This window comes from Pseudophryne corroboree, chromosome 4 (assembly GCF_028390025.1).
Source record: "Pseudophryne corroboree isolate aPseCor3 chromosome 4, aPseCor3.hap2, whole genome shotgun sequence".
In the NCBI taxonomy this organism is placed as follows: Eukaryota; Metazoa; Chordata; class Amphibia; order Anura; family Myobatrachidae; genus Pseudophryne; species Pseudophryne corroboree.
This window is the reverse complement of record NC_086447.1, coordinates 537,017,389-537,037,711: the sequence shown is the minus strand read 5'-3', so window position 1 is coordinate 537,037,711 and position 20,323 is coordinate 537,017,389. Positions and strand designations below refer to the sequence as shown.

At 42.0% G+C, this 20,323-nt stretch overlaps 1 protein-coding gene across 14 annotated transcripts in view; it reads right to left on the bottom strand.

Moving 5' to 3' along the window:
• Nucleotides 1–20,323, bottom strand: part of EPB41L2 (erythrocyte membrane protein band 4.1 like 2) — a 640,934-nt gene that overhangs the window by 39,106 nt on the left and 581,505 nt on the right. For 8 of the 14 annotated variants that reach the window (XM_063917312.1, XM_063917311.1, XM_063917316.1 and 5 more), the window contains 7 exons: nt 14,622–14,774; nt 10,200–10,253; nt 9,476–10,012; nt 8,831–8,953; nt 4,676–4,774; nt 3,738–3,818; nt 184–301 (listed from right to left, as the gene is read on the bottom strand). In XM_063917312.1, the coding sequence (XP_063773382.1) occupies nt 191–301; nt 3,738–3,818; nt 4,676–4,774; nt 8,831–8,953; nt 9,476–10,012; nt 10,200–10,253; nt 14,622–14,774 (1,158 nt within the window). In that variant the 3' untranslated portion in view covers nt 184–190. The remainder of the gene's footprint in view (nt 1–183; nt 302–3,737; nt 3,819–4,675; nt 4,775–8,830; nt 8,954–9,475; nt 10,013–10,199; nt 10,254–14,621; nt 14,775–20,323) is intronic. The other 6 variants (XM_063917317.1, XM_063917324.1, XM_063917318.1 and 3 more) reach the window with 4 other exon arrangements.

Genomic DNA, 20,323 nt, shown 5'->3' with positions numbered 1-20,323 from the left:
GAGTTTGAGAACCTATGCACTAACATGAAAACTGTTGCAGAGCATGCAGGAATGTGTAGTACCACAGGTTGACTACCCCTGTTCCAGTTCATACTAAATCATTGGTATTTTTGCTGCATATATGATGTAAATATGTTGCAATCCTTAGTACATGTTCTGATAAGTCACTAACAGCTGACTTACATTCTGATTAATCCTCTTCACCTTCTTCAGTGACCTCTGTCTCTTTGTGGACGACCACACGAGTAATGGACATGTCAGGGTGTTGCTCTTTGGCTTCCTTTATTGCTTGTGCTAAAGCCTGTTAAAATAATCATATAGATTTATTATGACATAATACTTTAAATCTTGTCAAACGATAAACAGAATAAATGATTTAAAAACAAAAGAGTTTAAAATCAGTGAACATTATTCTGAAAATGGGGCTAATAGCTTGCTTTATGAATAGTCCAATGAATACCTTAACAATACTAGATCATTCAGGTGTAATAACTTTATAACGTTACAGAAAAGGTGTGATGTAAGCCATGAATATTGTATTTGGTATGTTTACACCGCAAATGCATAGTGGATATGTTTCTGTTAAATAGGCATGTTTTGCCATTATAGACAGCGGCATATTATTTATGGTATTTCTTTAGAAGCGGTTTATATACGGAATAAGTGCACATAAGCAGTTAGGTATCTCCTCCTTCGAGTGTTCCTCCTTTTCCTTTCAGTGCAGTATGTTCCTAAAGCAAGAGACCCTTCTATCAAAGGGAAAGAGCATCAGACAAGACAAACCGGTACTTATTACTTTCAGCTAAAAAACTCCTGAGTAGGGAGGACAACCGGGATTGGTTTGTTTCATGTGTCAACGCCCCCTGCCCCGCACTTCCCACATAACTAACCACCATAGTACCTGGGAGGGCGGGTAACTTCCTTCGGTTCGGTGACATGTGTGGCGGGTGGTGGGCTGCGCAGCGTGACCTCTGATTTCACGTCACGCTGCGCAGGGGGAGCCGGTGAGGTCCGTACAGCGGGTGGCTTGCTGCGCAGCGTGATGTGAAGAGCTGGGAGCCAGGCAGCGTCTGAGCCTCCTGAGGACTCTCCACGCTGCCCGGCATTAAAACCCCCCCCAAAGGACAGCCTGATCCCGAAATCCCCAGGATTGTAGCTTCCAATCCCGGGATTAAATCCCGGACGATTTTTGGCCTAAATTCTGGGGGCCTAAATTCTGGGATCCCGAACCCGGGATTGGCCACCCTACTCCTGAGTTTCAGTCAAGCTTTAAGGACTCTTAAAATCCCAAATATTTTTTTTTGCTCTTTAAAATACCCTGTATTTTGGATTGGAAGGATATTACAAATTTCCTGATTTATATATAATGCTTATGTACTTCCTATACATAATTATAATCTCCAGTATGATTTCCAAAATACATTAATAAGCATAAGAGAAAATCAAAAAGAAATCTGCAAAAGAGAAACCACAATATTCTCCAAAATGATTTACAAAGCATGCGACTTCCCTATCAGTTATTAGCAGTAATACTGGGTACATACCTATAGAAATATCTGCAGATCAACTGATTTGCAGATAAATCTACAGACGAACCAGGCAGTGTGTTGTGCATACACACTGCCTGATCCGTCAGGACGGACGTCACAAACTGGGCAGACATTCACATGTGCCTACCTAGTTGTGTTACCAATCACCGCCGGCGTCTGCAGCAAGTGTACGGGCGGTCATGACGTGCCAATATATCGTTAGATATATTGGCCATCGGCTGTGCTGCAGGGCAACGCAATATGTCTGTGAATGATGGCGTTCACAGACATATCGCTCGTACACTTTGGCCGACAGGCCCGCGATATATCGGCTGTTCAATGGGGGTCATTCAGACCTGATCGCTAGCTTTTTTTTTGCAGCGCTGCGATCAGATAGTCGCCGCCTATAGGCGAGTGTATTTTAGCTTTGCAAGTGTGCGATCGGATGTGCAGCCGAGCACTACAAAAAAGTATTGTGCAGTTTCTGAGTTGCCCAGAACTTACTCAGCCGCTGCGATCACTTCAGCCTGTTCTGGCCCGGAATTGACGTCCGACACCCGCCCTGCAAACGCTTGGACATGCCTGCGTTTTTCCTACCACTCCCAGAAAACGGTCAGTTGACACCCAGAAATGCATTCTTCCTTGCGATCGGCTGTGCGAATGGATTCTTCATACAGTCCATCGCCCAGCAATGATTCGCTTTGTAGCCGTACAACGCGCCTGCGCATTGCGGTGCATACACATGCGCAGTTCTGACCTAATCGCAGCGAAAAATCCTAGCATGCGATCAGGTCTGAATGACCCCCAATGTGTCTCATTTTGTACAGCTGTGTAAACAATAGATTTTTTTTATGTTATTCACAGCACAAGTCACATTGCAAAAACACTTATATGTAACTAAACAATCCTTATAGGTGTTTTTGGCACAACTGATGTGCAAAGTTTTAAAGATAGATAACGATATCCTTTTATAAAATATATTGAGACCATTTTCTTTGTTTGCAAGATAACGCCACATTACACTTGTGTACAATAACATGCCTAGTACCCCTTTCACACTACACAAATAACCCGGTATCGACCCGGCATATTGACGGGTCGACAGGGGTCAGTGTGCGGTGTGAAAGCGCAAAGTCGGATTTCCCGGGTCGCCTAACCCGGTAATTCAACCGGTGTTATAAGCAGCGTTATTCCCGGGTTAAATACCGGGACCCGTTTAGAAGATAGGGAGAGGCGACGCTGAGATGAGCTCATCTCCCAGCGCCACCTCCACTGTCAACTCCGCCCCCCGCCGCTATGGCAACCGACCTGGCATATTGCCGCGTCTGGAAGCCATCAGAAAGAGGTAGGAGAGTCTCCAATGCCGGATCCCATCCGGGAATGACCCGTTTCCAATTCCCGGGTGGGATCCGGCATTGGAGATGTGAAAGGGGTATAAGTAGTTGTTGGCTCCGGATTTGTAAAGAACATACCAAAGGATACCAAAACGTTTAATTAGGGACGTTATTTTAAAATTTGTTATGAATATTGATAAAGTAACTTATATATTTATTTAGTCCTATTTTGCAGGTCTTTATGTATGTGCAGCTGCGGGACACTTGTCACCTGAATCTTAAAAGCATTTGTACCAAGGGTGTAGGTGTAAATGTTATATGGTATGCAGGAATATTCTGAAGGGAATGTTACATTTTACAAAAATAATACCTAATTGGCGCTGTAACCTGTAACAGTAATATAAATCAGTCTAGAATAGATTATACATTCATTTTTTACAATACAGTATTGAAAACATAAAAATACATATACAGGTTGAGTATCCCTTATCCAAAATGCTTGGGACCAGAAATATTTTGGATATCGGATTTTCCGTACTTTGGAATAATTGCATACCATAATGAGATATCATGGTGATGGGACCTAAGTCTAAGCACAGAATGCATTTATGTTTCATATACACCTTATACACACAGCCTGAAGGTCATTTTAGCCAATATTTTTAATAACTGTGTATTAAACAAAGTTCATGTACATTGAGCCATTAGAAAACAAAGGTTTCACTATCTCAGTCTCACTCAAAAAATTCCGTATTTCGGAATATTTGGATATGGGATACTCAACCTGTACAAAGTTCCAAGCTGTTACAAAATCTACTGACAAGTAGTGGGGGGAAAAGTATGTGCTGATGGAGTGTAAGGATGATTAGCTTACCTCGTCATGGTCAATGTCAGCATCGCCACTGATGACAATACGCTTTTCAATTCTTGTTTCAGATATTCCACCTTTTCCAGTCTAAAGTAAAAACAGACTTTGTAACTTCCCCTCTCGCAACAAAAGATACATACCATATCATGAAATGCTTTTTATACCACTGCAAAATGCAATAATAGTAGTTAGACTGATCATGTAATACAGCCAGATCACAGGAGACATACACTGCATGATAACAGCATATGGGGTGTATTCAATTATAGTCGGAACGGTCGTCTTGTCGGAAAGACAGCAGTTTCCAATTTTTTTTAGGTCGAATTGTGATTCAACCTTTTCAATGGGGCTTCCGTTTTTCTGACAGCACAGCAGTTCCGACTTGTCGGAAAACACGTGAATTGGCGGATTAGCCACGGATCCACGTATTTTGTCAGATTTGCAGCCAAATCAGACAGCTTTTAGTCCCATTTTTGACTATGTCAATCAGACTTTAAAAAAAAGTTGGATTGACATTGTCGAGAACGGCCAAAACCTGTCGGATTTGGCCGCAAATTGAATACTGCATTGTCAGATACTTTTCATCGAACAGAATCCGACATGCATTGAATAGACCCCTATATGGTAATTTCACAGTCATTGTCTGACCACATTTTCACCAGCCTCAACGAATACCTCATAGATCTTATTCAGATGTATAGATGTCAGTTTGCATAGAAAGTGCTATTGATAACAGACTATGTATGCAATCTGCAACCCACCGACTATAAAACAAAGTGGATGTCTGACTGACCATGAGTATGAGCACCTTAAGAGTTGACAATGATTTTATAAGAAAACTGAACTTTCTGCTGATATATATATATATATATATATATATATATATATATATATATATACACACATATACACACACACCCACCTTCTATTTGATGATACTTTACCTTGGTGATGTGTGTTGTTGTAGTGGTTAGTACAGAGTCCGATGTGATGGTCTGAGCACTCAATAAGATCCCAGGTTCCCCGTCTCCACTACCATCCACCTTTGTGGAAATAACAGACAACGCAAGTTAGCAAATATATTTCACATATACGCAAGTAACCTCCAAATGCATGGTTTTCCCAGCCACGCATGTCCTCAGTAGGTCATGTTTTAAAGAGCCTCTTCATCATATGCAGAATGTAACTGGAACAATTACAACCCCAACTGTTACTTCATTGGCAAATCCTCTAAGTAAAACCTGTACAATGTGTGTTTGAGGAGTTGGAGCTAATGATAGCAAGATGATGAAACTACTATAGGTAATCTAAACAATACTAAACAAGTGGAACTTATTACTTCTATAGAGCAAGTTACAATTTCAGTGTCATTCCTGAGTAACTGTAGGCTACCTAACCTGTCCTATATAATTTGTGATTCATTATTTCTGGATTATAAATAATACACTAAAAGTCTGTTCATGTCTCGCCAAGGTTGTTATTGCACGCTCCTGGTTTGCGCGAGGCCTCTCCCAAGTTATTGGAATGGAGGGCTCTGGTGGCTTTAGTCATAAAACATGAAAAACACATGTACCTATCCCGTAACTCTATGTCCAAATATCAATGTCATGGTGCCCATACACTTGTGAGATTATCGGTACTAGCCTGCGATTTCGACCACATCTGTCAGAGAAATCAGGGGATTGTTTGCACATTTAAGGTACCTTTCGACGTGATGCGCGGGCACACCGGTCGAATGTGGCGTCTCAAGATATTATGTGCTGCACTTAATATTTATCGAATCGGGGCGTGATCGCATGCTGTTTACCACTTTCGATTTATCACATCGCGATGTGCGATATGTGAAGACAGGAGACGACTTCCTGGCCACTCCTCTTCCCCTCACCCGATTTCCGGTCGTAAGGGGCATGAGATAAATCTCAGGATTGTATGTGCATCGAATCCAGTAAAAATGCACTTTCGATGAGATTTGTCTCAAGGTGAGCTTCAAGGGAAATCGGGCCTGATATCTCGTCCAAAGCAATCGCACAAGTGTATGGCCAGCATAAGTGGGACAGATGGATTCTGGTACGCCCGGGTGCAGAACTGGTGGAGCCTGTTGATAAGCAGAGTGTGTAGCTTTCCTTTTGTTTTTTTTTCTGTTGGCCGAGGTCGACGCCCTCTGACACCTTCTGACACATTCCTACTTATTATGGTGCTGCTGTCATTTCTATTGTATATGCATTCCTACATTCGTCTATGTGACTTCTCTCTCACTTATGTATAATATTGATGCAATGACGGTATTGTTGCATTGTTCATACCAAGCAATCTAGGAGTTTTTCACTTCTTTCAATTGACTTGTGTCTTGTACTGTAAATCACTGTGATATTTGATGACCAGTACAATGTACCGTTTTGAATGTTGTATGTTCTTTTTTACCTTTGTAACTTTATGCAAAACTCAATAAAATACATGATTCAAAAAAAAAAAAAAAAAGTAAAAAAAAAGTCTGTTCATTTATGCAACTTCAACACATTCCATCACACACTATCCAAAAGAAATCTGTATTTTAAAAAGATATCAGCGACCTAAAAACATGCAAATATACACAATATCTTGCCTGCAATAAAACCATTCTCCTCTAACCGTAACTGTACATAGGACCAGTAAATCATATCTAAACTGGTCCATATTTTTATTATTTTACACAGCTAACATGTTTTTAACATTAATATAAGGAAAAAGCAGAATTATGGTATATATATATATATATATATATATATATATATTTGGAACCAAAATGAACACCGTAATGATCACAAATGAAAATATAAAAAATACAATTATCATTAACTACATAAATTCAAACAGAAAATAATGACAGCAATAATACAAAAACAAGCTCCTCTAATGAAATCGCAACTGAAGTGAGCGGAGGGAGATACAGGTCAGGTACTATACTTAAGCTTCAGTCAACTAGTGAGAGGTCTTTTATTTTCAAGGATGTCAGCAACTGACTCTTCTAAAGCTTTCCCCCATTGGCTAGAGAGACGGCTGCAGATACTATTAATATGTCAGTTACGTATCTGGAGACTGATGGACGGGTATTTTATTTGGTAAACTGCGGAGTGCACAAATTCTAATATTAGGCAACCCCATTTATTTCAGAGGAACCAAGTTTCAGGTCTGCATTGTTATTAATTGGATGTTTAACATCACAATACAGCAATAGATATTGGTAAGTTGGGATAGTTGTTTTAATTAGCTGCAGTATTGCATAATTATTTCTCTTCTAATACAACTTGTCTATGATAGCGGTTTCTAACATGTTAATATAGCCCCAGTCACGGTCTCTCTGGGACGGTTTGCGGAAATTAGTCTTTTCTGATCTTTCATCTGCATACATTGTATTCAAATTAACAGTGTCATTGATATTGCTCATGGCAAATGTGTACACAATTTGTATTTGAACTTAAACCATGTAGTATCTATGATTATCACATGGATTCCTCCTGGGGTATAGTATTAATGGAAAAGTGGTTAGCTTCCATGTTTGAAATGTATTCGAAAGCATTAACTTTAGAGACACGCTTTTGGAATTCCATTCAACTCTCTTGGACTACCGCCCTTACAGATTAATATATACAGTACTTCACCTACTACATAGGTGTACAATTATTCACAAATGTATTTCTTGTTATATACATAGACAGCAAGAATATAAAATAAAGTTTTAAACTACTGTCAATATTTTCAGTGTTTGAAGTTTCAGTGTGTTTCATAAATTGCAATTGTTATATTTCCAATGTCAGAAATGTACAGGGACATGTAAAAGGTACTGTATATAGTGAAACACAGTAGCACTGTCAATCAATATTATGAGGGTATATGTACAGTATGTGTGGGAGGTTGTACCAGGTAAAGACCAGGAATCTTAAAATACTAGTATTATATAAGGAGCTACTACTAACAAATAGACCATTTAAAAATGTCCATATCCTGATAGGAAAAAAAATAAAAAAAGATGGTAGTTTGGTAACTTCTATTTTGAATTGTAGTGCCATATGTCCTATTATGATATAAGAGGATTCGGGATAACTTATGTGCTATCTGCTAAACTATATGCATATAGATTGTGTAACTAATTGTTTATCTGTATTGCTGGACTTCTTACTAACTTACTACCTTCATAAACAAAGAGATTAAAAAAAAAAAGTTTCCATATCCTGACTAATCTTGTGATGCATGACATTTGATGTTTAGCTGAATGCTGTCATTTACTAGCTGCAGTGTCCCTTCACTAAATTAGTGATGAAGGAGGTAGTTGCTGTGTGTGGAATTGCCCCCTTTTTCCAATACACACAACTGCAACTTTACAGTAGGGTCATCAGGACAATGCTACAAACATTTTAATTTTTTTTTAGAAAAGTTGCCTTATTTCCTAATACACTGTTAACATTAGTTTAGTTATTATTGTGTAGAATACATTAAAGAATCACTTGATAAACGTCACTTTTAGAAAAAACAAAAAACAATTGCATTATCAGTTAATTTTAGACACTGTAAGAACAAAGGAAAAAATTACACAGTACTCTCAATATACAAATAAGATAAACGCCAAGATACTTTGTTCACAGGCAAACACAATGCTGGAAGAATCGCAAGGCAAAAGGACAAATGTTGCTCACTGTGCAGCATTAACTGTAGTACAGCTTGGTCTTGACGCGGTGGCAGAACAATTGCATTCCCATATATTCACATTTTTATAAAATGAAGAAAGACTTTTGGGAAGATGGACAAGATGCCAACATTTGACGGATGTCTAGAAGTGGTAGGTACACCATGTAATAAACTGCTTCAATGGAAATAGATTACAATTCTCAGTGGGGTTTCCCATTGGTTTTGAAAAGAAGTTAGTGTAAGAAAATGTGCTCACGTAAAGAATATCACTTTGCAAACAAAAAGATGTTAGCGCCATAAAGCAAAATCTTACATGTAATAAGACAGTTTAGGCAACATAACGCTGGTACCAAAGATATATACAGTAGCTAAACTATTTCCATTCTACAGGATTTTCTAAGCAGTAAAGCCAGCAAGAGAAAAACATATCTATCTACCTGGGCAGATTCGAAGGTAATTGTTTTTGTCTCCGTTTGAACTATTGGGACTTCTTTTGTGGCAATTTCAGTTCTTTGCGTGGCATCAGAAATGGTAACCATCTCTGTTTTCACCACTGGAGGCTAGAAAGGAAGTAGTCGATAGTTCAAAATAAAAAAATATATAAATATAAAATATCACATATACACATACATACAGTACTGTATACACACACACACACACACACACACACACACACACACTTATTTAATGGACTAAAGATTTTATGTATACATACAAGACGACGTAGGTTGCAGGAATTGGAATTCTAACAAGTTGTACAATTAGTTATTAGGAACATATATTTGGACTGACAAGACGGACACAGTCATATTAACATACAAAGATAAGAAACATTTTGAGATCAAACAAATTTGCAGTTAAAATATGAAATGGAAAATGATGGTGTAATTATATATGAAGAAAGATGATAATGTATAATGGTTGTATGCGAACACTGGAATAGAAGCTATCTATGTACTTTAAGTGGAAAATCAGTGGCTTGCATGTTCATGGCAGCATCCAAATCTTGTGTAAAAAAGAAACATCCACTAACAGATTGGTAGCGTTTGTACCGTAAGATCCATTCTCTGCAACCAATTTACCTCAGAACAACAAATAATTTGAGCAGAAGCATCAACATCAACGTGGGCTACATCTCCATTCATTTTGTTCTGTTTCCCTTCCAGAGCTTCATGTACTTCCTGAAATATTTTCTCCCCACTTCCATGAGTAGTAACTCTGATTTCCTGGGATATAACTGCAGTCTCTTCCTGGACCTGTGTTACTGTTACAGTGACAGTATGGTCCTCACTTACAATGATCTGAGACTCGGTGACCGGCATTGTTTCCAGTAGCTCTTGTACAGTTTCTTCAGGTTCTTCGTGTAGGACATGTTCAGATGATCTGACTTCAGCTTTATACTCTGCCTCTTCATTATCACTTTCACTACTACTATCATATGAAGATAAGGACTGTGTGTCACTTTTATCCAAATCCTTGACTTCTGCAATCTGCTCAGTAATATCTTTGTGATTCTCGATATCCCCATTTATTGCCGTATCTTCTGTGACAGTGGTGTTTCTGGTGTCAGAATCTGACTGTTTTTTCTCATTCACTATGTTCTGTATCTCATCTGAGCTCTACATGAAAAATGGATGAGGAAAATAAACATACATAAATAATAAAAACTTCAACAAAAAACCACAACCGAAACTAACTTAAGACTTCTGCATTTCAAAAAGGACAAAAAGTGATGTCAACTGAAAAGTGAAAAATGTGATGGTGATCAAGATGAACATATTGGTACTTATGGTACAATTTGAGCACCTCAAGAGCATCACTCAGTCCAGTGCGCATCCCTCTTGTTCTGGGTAAAAGTTTCTGCAGGACACAAAGTAACCAAAGGACACAATCAATATATTAACACAAAGACTGTGTGACATAAAACAAATTGATTGACTTGATCACAAGTCAACATGGTGAAATACCATCATATGGGAAGACCCCCATCCCACCAGCCAAACAAAAACAAAACAAACCCATACAAAACACATAGAACATGAAGAGTCATAGGGTGCTTACATACAGACAATAGCTACACAAAATACATGTAAACAAAACAAAACAAACACATGTACTTCAATTACCTACCGTTCTAGCAGCATGTCAAAAATATGTAAAAGCAGTAATGACATGAACATCCAATATGCCCACACATGTTGTTGACCAAATTGCCAGTATGCAGTAAATTCATGGTAAAGCCAAGCAAACAGATTAGTTCTGACACAGGTACTGGGCAGTCCTAGCAATCTACTTGGTGGATGACCGCTATTTGCAGGTACAGTATGTGCCGTCATCTGCCCACCAGATTGCCAGGTAGTACTAATCAATACCCGATTAATAAATTTTTCCCTTTGTGGGCAATTTAAAACAACCCCTGATAGCAGTTTAGTTAAGCAAATCACTTGATTTCATGATTGCAATTATTGATTAAAAAGTATAACAGAAAGGTGGAGCACTGTCCAGTTAACAGACACCAATTGTGACAGTATTTCTATAAAAAATTAAATATTTATGTTGGTATCAACCATTAAAATAACATTTAATATTACATAAATCCAAGAAAACATAAAAACATTTAAAACACAATGAGTTAAATACTGGTGGCCTTTAGAAAGCGGTAATGTTACTTTCAAAGAAGCCAGTTCATGAATAAAAATCCAGCAGTATTAATCGTGTACCTTATAGCTATAGATTGTCAGTGATTAGCCAGTCAGTAATGATTATCTCTAACAATAGTAAAGTAGACTAGAGAATATTAATTACTAACGATCATTACTGACTGACTAATGACTACTATAACAAACAAACTATAACGAAATATAACTAAAGGGTACACAACTAATACTGCTTGATTTATATTCATGAACCGGATGCTTTGAAAGTTAGATTACCCCTATCTAAATGTCACCTATATTTATAGCATTATACTTTTTAAATGTTTTTATGTTTTCTTGGACATATGTAATATTAAATGTTCTTTAAATTGTTGATACCAACATACAGATTTCATTTTTCATAAATTGTCGTAATTGGTGTCTTAACTGGAAAGCACTCCACCGTAATTTTATAATTTAGTTGTGAGGGTCAGAACCTTGTGGATGCGACAGTCTTTAACAGCTAGCATTTTTCCTGATACAGTAAGTGGTATTCACTAGTGCCCTCTTCCTCACTTATTATATAGATGAAAAGTCAGACTATGCACAGCATTTTGGCTAAACTAAGGATCTGATTTAAACGGAACATACATACAGTACATTATAAGAGTAACAGTTCACTTTATCACATCTTGAACATTATAGAACAACTTTTAGTAGTGAAAATTGTGTTGTAATAATGCCATTCCTCTAGAATCATTCTAAGCTATAAGCCACTGTCCATCGGGTAAAAGTAGAAAAGGGTATTTTTTTCTATAAAGACTCATCATATTGGTGGTGATGTGTCAAACATTTTAAAAGATGACAAGTGGGTAGTTGCCCACAATTAATCAGCATCTAGCTATTAAATACAGTTTATAAACTTATAGCTTGAAGCTCATTGGTTGTTATGGGCAACTTTTCCACCTGTCCTCTTCATAAAGTTGTATACAGTACATCTCTCTTATAGTCCTACCACGTTCCATTAACCATTACATTCTGTATTAACATCCATGCCTCAAAATTAATTTTATATTTTTTTAAATTATGAACACACTAAAGGGGGTTTCATATTAACTCTGATGGTCATTATCGCAGTACCCAATTAGAGGCCATTTTTACCGGCTGAAATTGCAACAAAAATTGTTGCGATCACGTGTTGTTTCACAGCTGTGGCGACTGTTTAACAGAGATTATGGAAAGCCGGCATTGGGGCAAATGGGGTAGTCCCCCAGCGAACCTATTAGCAGCGGTAACGTTCTGCTGCTAATAGGATATTCCCCTAAAACTATTGACCTTTCAAAAACAGTCACCATACAGGTTATTTTAGTTCCCACTTTTTAAGAAACTGCAGCCTGTCTTTCATGTGGCCAACTACAGTACTGTGCACACAGAAATTCTATGATGCTCTGCTTGCTAGCAGACATATTTTAAACCATCGTGATACAAATGTACTTAGAAATAAAGGACATCTTTTTATATCCATTGACACGGCTTCTAGTTGTATATTTTATAGATACAAGTCTAAACTTGTTAGTATAATACACATTCCACCAGCAGCTTAATGGTACAAAGTAAGGCAATGTGCTATTACAGAGGTGAGAAAGGGGGCAATGTGCCGCCGCAGAGGTGAGAAAGGGGGCAATGTGCCGCCGCAGAGGTGAGAAAGGGGGCAATGTGCCGCCGCAGAGGTGAGAAAGGGGGCAACGTGCCACCGCAGAGGTGAGAAAGGGGGCAACGTGCCACCGCAGAGGTGAGAAAGGGGGCAACGTGCCACCGCAGAGGTGAGAAAGGGGGCAACGTGCCACCGCAGAGGTGAGAAAGGGGGCAACGTGCCACCGCAGAGGTGAGAAAGGGGGCAACGTGCCACCGCAGAGGTGAGAAAGGGGGCAACGTGCCACCGCAGAGGTGAGAAAGGGGGCAACGTGCCACCGCAGAGGTGAGAAAGGGGGCAACGTGCCACCGCAGAGGTGAGAAAGGGAGCAATGTGCCACTGCAGAGGTGAGAAGAGGGTGGGGGAATATATTATATGGAAGGGCTGTGACTTGCTCCCATGTGACCTGACCGAACCCACTACATAGAATTGAAACACTCATTCCGGTTTTAACAATGTTCAGAGGTATGCTATAACTACAAAGAGGTTCCTCTGTCCCGTAAAACTCTACATATTTTACATGTTTAAGTTTTATTACGGCTCTTCTGAAGGAATACCATTTTACAATGCTGCATGTGGTAAAGAAATGGTTCTGCACGCCTGAGCTACATAATTAACAGTCAACTCTACAGGCGCTCCTTGAGAACATGTTTGTAAAGTCATAGCTTACAATCTTTATACTAAGAAAAAAAAACCCAAAGCAATATATTCTCTCCCTACCATGTACTATAACCATATTTTTTGCATTTGTAGCAAGTAGAACAAGAAACAGGGAGAGTGGGGAGGATTGAGGTTATGTTGCTAAAAGGGGAGTAGGAGTAATGTGTTGCTACAGGTTGGCCAACTATAACTGCATGGGAAGGGAAGTACTGTAAATGGGGAGGGAAAGCGTTTCCACAGTGGACAGTGTGGTAGAAGGAGGGAAAGTGTTCCCACATTCGCAACTGCGGAAGAAGGAAATGCATTCCCACAGAGACCAGTGTGGGAGAGGGGAAGCAACTACAGATGAGGGAGGAAAGAAAGTGTCACTACAGATGTGAAAGCAGGCGAGCTGAAAGTGTTTCAAGAGGCCAGTGTGGGAGAGGGGAGGTAACCCTACAGATGAGGGGGTGGAGGGAAAACGTTGCTACAGATGATGTGACGGTGGGGAGGGAAAGAGTTCCCACAGAGGTAAATGTGAAGGAGACTACTTTTATTAGGAGAGATGGGCAATGGAAATTTGCTTACAAAGAGGTGGAGTAGGTTAATGTGTTACAAGAGAGGGCCATGGTCCCCTCTGGTGGCACAAATTGCAATTTTTGGCCGATGTTATACTGTGGATAGGCATGACCTAACTGCAAAGAGGTTATTGTCCTAGTATATTCTGCGTATTCTAAAATGGCTGTACACCCCTGCTACAGGCATTACGTGCTATGAGGGTTATTCATATATGGTTGGAGTTGCTTCCTGATGTACATGCTTGAATGAGGCCTGGGAAGCAAGGTGGTAACAGACTGTGACTTACAGTCTGCTGCTTTCTGGAGGGCAGCAACAACCTACATTTGTAAAAACGTAGGGCGTGCAGCAGCCGTTTAAGAGGGAGGGAAGAGGCCAGTAATCTCCCTGGTGGCACAGAGATTTCCTGGCCTCTGCAGTGGGCAGCTTGCGCATTCCCATGGGTGCCGCAAGCCGCCCGATAGTGAGTGATTCGATGCTGGACGGATCACTACTGCAGCAGGAGTCATCTTCTTGTAATAGACGTCTCCTGCTGAATTACCATGCAGATCTATCACTGCTGATAGTGATAGCAACTCCAACCACATCTGAATCAGGCTTATGTGCCATAGAGGTCTAGTTAAACAGCAGGGATTGGAATGGCATAATTAAAACAGCAATGAAAAGCAAAGAAAGGAAGTGCACCTCAGGCAGTGGTGGGGAATGATTAACACAAAGCGTGTCAATGGGCACGCTATCATTCAAAATATTGGCTTCTGTTGTCCGTAGATTAGATGGAGAGAAGGTAGAAAAGCTTTCTTTACTAAATAGAATTGATGTAATCTCTTCTTCTAGGCTCTAGACAGGTTAGAAAGTGGAGAACAAAGAGTTAACAGAAAAGAAATAGCAATGCAACCATGTAATAACCTATGAGAAAAGAAGATGTTAGGCAAGCGAAACAGTAAAAAAATAAGATTTTAAACCTACCGGTAAATCTTTTTCTCGTAGTCCGTAGAGGATGCTGGGGACTCTGTAAGGACCATGGGGATAGACTGGCTCCGCAGGAGACATGGGCACTTTAAGAAAGAATTTAGGTCTGGGTGTGCACTGGCTCCTCCCTCTATGCCCCTCCTCTAGACCTCAGTTAGGGAAACTGTGCCCAGAGGAGATGGACAGTACGAGGAAAGGATTTTTGTTAATCCAAGGGCAAGATTCATACCAGCCACACCAATCACACCGTATAACTTGTGTATCAAGTAAACAGTTAACAGTATGAAAAAATAACGTAGCATCAGTCCAACCTGATGGAACTATAACGTAAACCTTATGTAAGCAAAACTAAATACAAGTCTCGCAGAAGTAGTCCGCACTTGGGTCGGGCGCCCAGCATCCTCTACAGACTACGAGAAAGATTTACCGGTAGGTTTAAAATCTTATTTTCTCTAACATCCTAGAGGATGCTCGGGACTCCGTAAGGACCATGGGGATTATACCAAAGCTCCCAAACGGCGGGAGAGTGCGGATGACTCTGCTTCACCGATTGAGTAAACCTTAGGTCCTCCTCAGCCAGGGTATCAAACTTACAGAATTTTGCAAAGGTGTTTGAACCCGACCAAGTAGCAGCTCGGCACAGTTGTAGTGCAGAGACCCCTAGGGCAGCTGCCCAAGATGAGCCCACCTTCCTAGTGGAATGGGCCTTGACTGATTTTGGTAACGGCAATCCAGCCGTAGAATGCGCCAGCTGGATGGTATTACAGATTCAGCGAGCAATAGTCTGCTTCGAAGCAGGGGCGCCAACCTTGTTGGCTGCATATAGGACAAACAGTGCTTCCGTTTTCCTGACTCTAGCCGTTCTGGCCACATAAATTTTCAAAGCCCTGACTACATCAAGGGACTCAGAATCATCCAAATCTCGTGTAGCCACAGGCACCACAATAGGTTGGTTCATATGAAAAGATGACACCACCTTAGGCAAGAATTGAGGACGAGTCCGCAATTCCGCCCTATCCATATGGAAAACCAGATAGGGGCTTTTATGAGACAAAGCCGCCAATTCCGACACTCGCCTAGCAGAAGCCAAGGCTAATAACATGACCACCTTCCAAGTGAGATATTTTAACTCCACCGTTTGAAGTGGTTCAAACCAGTGCGACTTAAGGAAACTCAACACCACGTTAAGGTCCCAAGGCGCCACCGGAGGTATAAAAGGAGGCTGAATATGCAGCACTACCTTTACAAAAGTCTGTACTTCTGGGAGAGAAGCCAATTCTTTTTGAAAGAAAATGGATAAGGCCGAAATCTGAACCTTAATGGATCCTTACTTTAGGCCCAAATTCACTCCAGTTTGTAGGAAGTGCAGGAAACGGCCCAGATGGAATTCATCCGTAGGAGCATTCCTGGCCTCACACCAAGAAACATATTTTCGCCATATACGGTAATAATGTTTAGCTGTCACGTCCTTCCTAGCCTTTATCAGCGTAGGAATGACCTCATCCGGAATTCCTTTTTCCGCTAGGATCCGGCGTTCAACCGCCATGCCATCAAACGCAGCCGCGGTTAGAGGAAGAGGCCATGGATCTTCTGTGAGCATTTCCAGCAGGTCCGGATACCAGGTCCTTCTTGGCCAATCTGGAACAATGAGAATTGTTCTCACTCCTCTTTTTCTTATTATTCTCAATACCTTGAGTATGAGAGGAAGAGGAGGAAACACATAAACCGACTGGAACACCCACGGTGTCACTAGGGCGTCTACTGCTACCGCCTGAGGATCTTTTGATCTGGCGCAATACCTCTGTAGCTTTTTGTTGAGACAGGATGCCATCATGTCTATCTGGGGCAGTCCCCACTGACTTGCAATCTGTGCGAAGACTTCCCGATGAAGTCCCCACTCCCCTGGATGCAGGTCGTGTCTGCTTCGCAGTTGTCCACTCCTGGAATGAACACCGCTGACATGATTTTCTGCCCTGTGAAGAATCTTGGTTGTTTCCGCCATTGCCACCCTGCTCCTTGTGCCGCCTTGGCGGTTTACATGAGCCACTGCGGTGATGTTGTCTGACTGGATCAGAACTGGGTGGTCGCGAAGTAAGTTCTCACGCCTGACGTAGGGCGTTGTATTTGGCCCTCAGTTCCAGGATGTTGATGTGAAGACAAGTCTCTTGACTTGTCCAGAGTCCTTGGAAGTTTCTTCCCCTTGTGACTGCTCCCCACCCTCTGAGGCTCGCGTCCGTGGTCACCAGGATCCAATCCTGAATGCCGAACCTGCGTCCTTCCAAAAGGTGAGCACTTTGCAGCCACCACAGGAGAGATACCCTGGTCCTGGGGGACAGGGTGATCCGCTGATGAATTTGTAGATGTGATCCGGACCACTTATCCAATAGGTCCCATTGGAAAGTCCTTGCATGGAACCTGCCGAAGGGAATGGCCTCGTATGTTGCCACCATTTTTCCAAGGACTTGAGTGCAATGATGCACAGACACTTGTTTTGGCTTCAATAGGTTCTTGACTAGAGTCATGAGTTCCTGAGCCTTTTCTATCGGGAGAAAAACCTTTTTCTTGTCTGTGTCCAGAACCATGCCCAAGAAGCTCAGACGAGTCGTAGGAACCAGCTGCGACTTCGGGATATTGAGAATCCAGCCGTGTTGCTGTAACACCTTCACTGAAAGTGACACACTGTTCAGTAACTTCTCTCGTGATCTCGCTTTTATGAGGAGATCGTCCAAGTACGGGATAATTGTGACACCCTGCTTGCGCAGGAGTACCATCATTTCCGCCATTACCTTTGTGAAAATCCTCGGGGCCGTGGAAAGCCCAAACGGCAACGTCTGAAATTGGTAATGACAAACCTGTACCGCAAATCTCAGGTACGCCTGATGAGGTGGATATATGGGAACATGAAGGTATGCATCCTTTATGTCCAGGGATACCATAAAATCCCCCCCTTCCAGGCTGGCGATGACCGCTCTGAGCGATTCCATTTTGAACATGAACCATTTTAAGTATAGGTTCAGGGATTTTAAATTCAATATGGGTCTGACCGAACCGTCCGGTTTCGGAACTACAAACAGGGTGGAGTAGTATCCCTTCCCTCTCTGAAGTAGGGGAACTTCGACCACCACTTGTTGAAGACACAATTTGTGAATAGCATTTAACACTATCTCCCTTTCCAGGGAAGAAGTCGGTAGAGCCGATTTGAAAAACCGGCGAGGAGGCACCGCTTCAAATTCCAGCTCTTATCCCTGAGAAACAATTTCTATTGCCCAGGGATCCACCTGTGAGTGAACCCAGATGTGGCTGAAAAGTCGAAGACGTGACCCCACTGGGGCGGACTCCCCCAGCGGAGCCCCAGCGTCATGCGGTGGATTTTGCAGAGGCCGGGGAGGATTTCTGTTCCTGGGAACTAGCTGTGCAGCTTTTTACCTCTGCCCTTACCTCTGGCAAGAAAGGACGATCCACGCACTCTTTTGCTTTTATTTGAACGAAAGGACTGCATTTGATAATGTGGCGCTTTCTTAGGTTGTGAGGGAACATAAGGCAAAAAAATTGATTTACCTGCCGTAGCTGTGGAGACCAGGTCCGAGAGACCTTCCACAAACAATTACTCCCCCTTGTAAGGTAAAACCTCCATATGTCTTTTTGAGTCGGCATCACCTGTCCACTGCCGGCTCCAGAGGACTCATCTAGCAGAGATTGACAAAGCGTTTACTCTGGAACCCAGTAAACTAATGTCTCTTTGAGCATCCATCATATATAAGACAGCATCCTTTATATGGCCTAGGGTCAATAAAATGGTATCCTTATCTAGGGTCTCAATCTCGGCCGATAAGGAATCTGTCCATGCTGCTACCGCGCTACAAACCCAGGCCGACGCAATTGCCGGTCTGAGTAATGTACCAGAATGTGTGTAAATGGATTTCAAGGTAATCTCCTGCTTGCGGTCTGCAGGATCCTTGAGGGTAGCCGTGTCTTGTGATGGCAGCGCTATCATTTTTGACAAGCGTATCAACGCTTTGTCCACCTTAGGGGATGATTCCCACCGTACCCTGTCAGTTGACAGGAAAGGATACGCCATAAGAATCCTTTTGGGAATACGCAGTTTTTTGTCTGGAGATTCCCAAGCTTTTTCACATAATTCGTTCAACTCATGTGAGGAGGGAAAAGTTACCTAGGGCTTTTTTCCCTTATACATGTGTACCCTCGTGTCAGGGACAGGGGGTTCCTCTGTGATATGCAACACTTCTTTTATTGCAATAATAATATATCGAATCCATTTAGCCACTTTCGGCTGTAACTTTACATCATCGTAGTCGACACTGGAGTCCGAATCCGTGTCGGTATCAGTGTCTGCTATTTGGGATAGTGGGCGCTTCTGAGACCCTGAAGGTCCCGGCGACATAGGGACAGACACGGGTTCACTCCCTGACTGTTCCTTAGCCTCAGCTTTGTCTAATCTCTTGTGCAATAAGTTTACACTAGCACTTAAAACATTCCACATATCCACCCAGTCAGGTGTCGGCACCGCCGACGGAGACCTCACATTCATACGCTCCCCCTCCTTTCTAGGTGAGCCTTCTACCTCAAACATGTCGACACACGCGTACCGACACACCACACACACAGGGAACCTCTTATCTGAAGACAGTATCCCCACCAGGCCCTTTGGAGAGACAGAGAGAGAGTATGCCAGCACAACCCCAGCGCTGTATGACCCAGGACAAAAATACAATAATATTATGTTTACCCAGATAGCGCTGTTTACATATACAATATGCGCCAATTTTGTGCCCCCCTCTCCTCTTTAAAACCCTCTGTCTACCGTGGTATAAGCAGGGGAGAGTCTGGGGAGCTTCCTCTCAGCGGTGCTGTGGAGAAAAAATGGCGCTGTGAGTTCTGAGGGAGAAGCCCGCCCCCTCGGCGGCGGGCTTCTGTCCCGCTGAAAATCTAAAAATTTGGCGGGGGCTCTTATATATGTGCCCAGCTGTCCATATACTTATTTTTGCCAAAAGAGGTCTATATGCTGCCCAGGGCGACCCCCCTGCGCCCTTACAGTGACTGCCGTATGTGAGGTGTATGGGAGCAATGGCGCACAGCTGCAGTGCTGTGCGTTACCTCAGTGAAGATCATGAAGTCTTCTGCCGCCTCTGAAGTCTTCTTTTCTTCTCATACTCACCCGGCTTCTATCTTCCGGCTCTGCGAGGGGGACGGCGGCGCGGCTCTGGGACGGACGGCGAGGGTGAGACCTGCGTACCAATCCCTCTGGAGCTAATGGTGTCCAGTAGCCTAAGAAGCAGAGCCTTGAAACTCACAGAAGTGGGTCTGCTTCTCTCCCCTCAGCCCCTCGATGCAGGGAGTCTGTTGCCAGCAGGCTCCCTGAAAATAAAAAACCTAACAAATATACTTTCTGTCAGGAA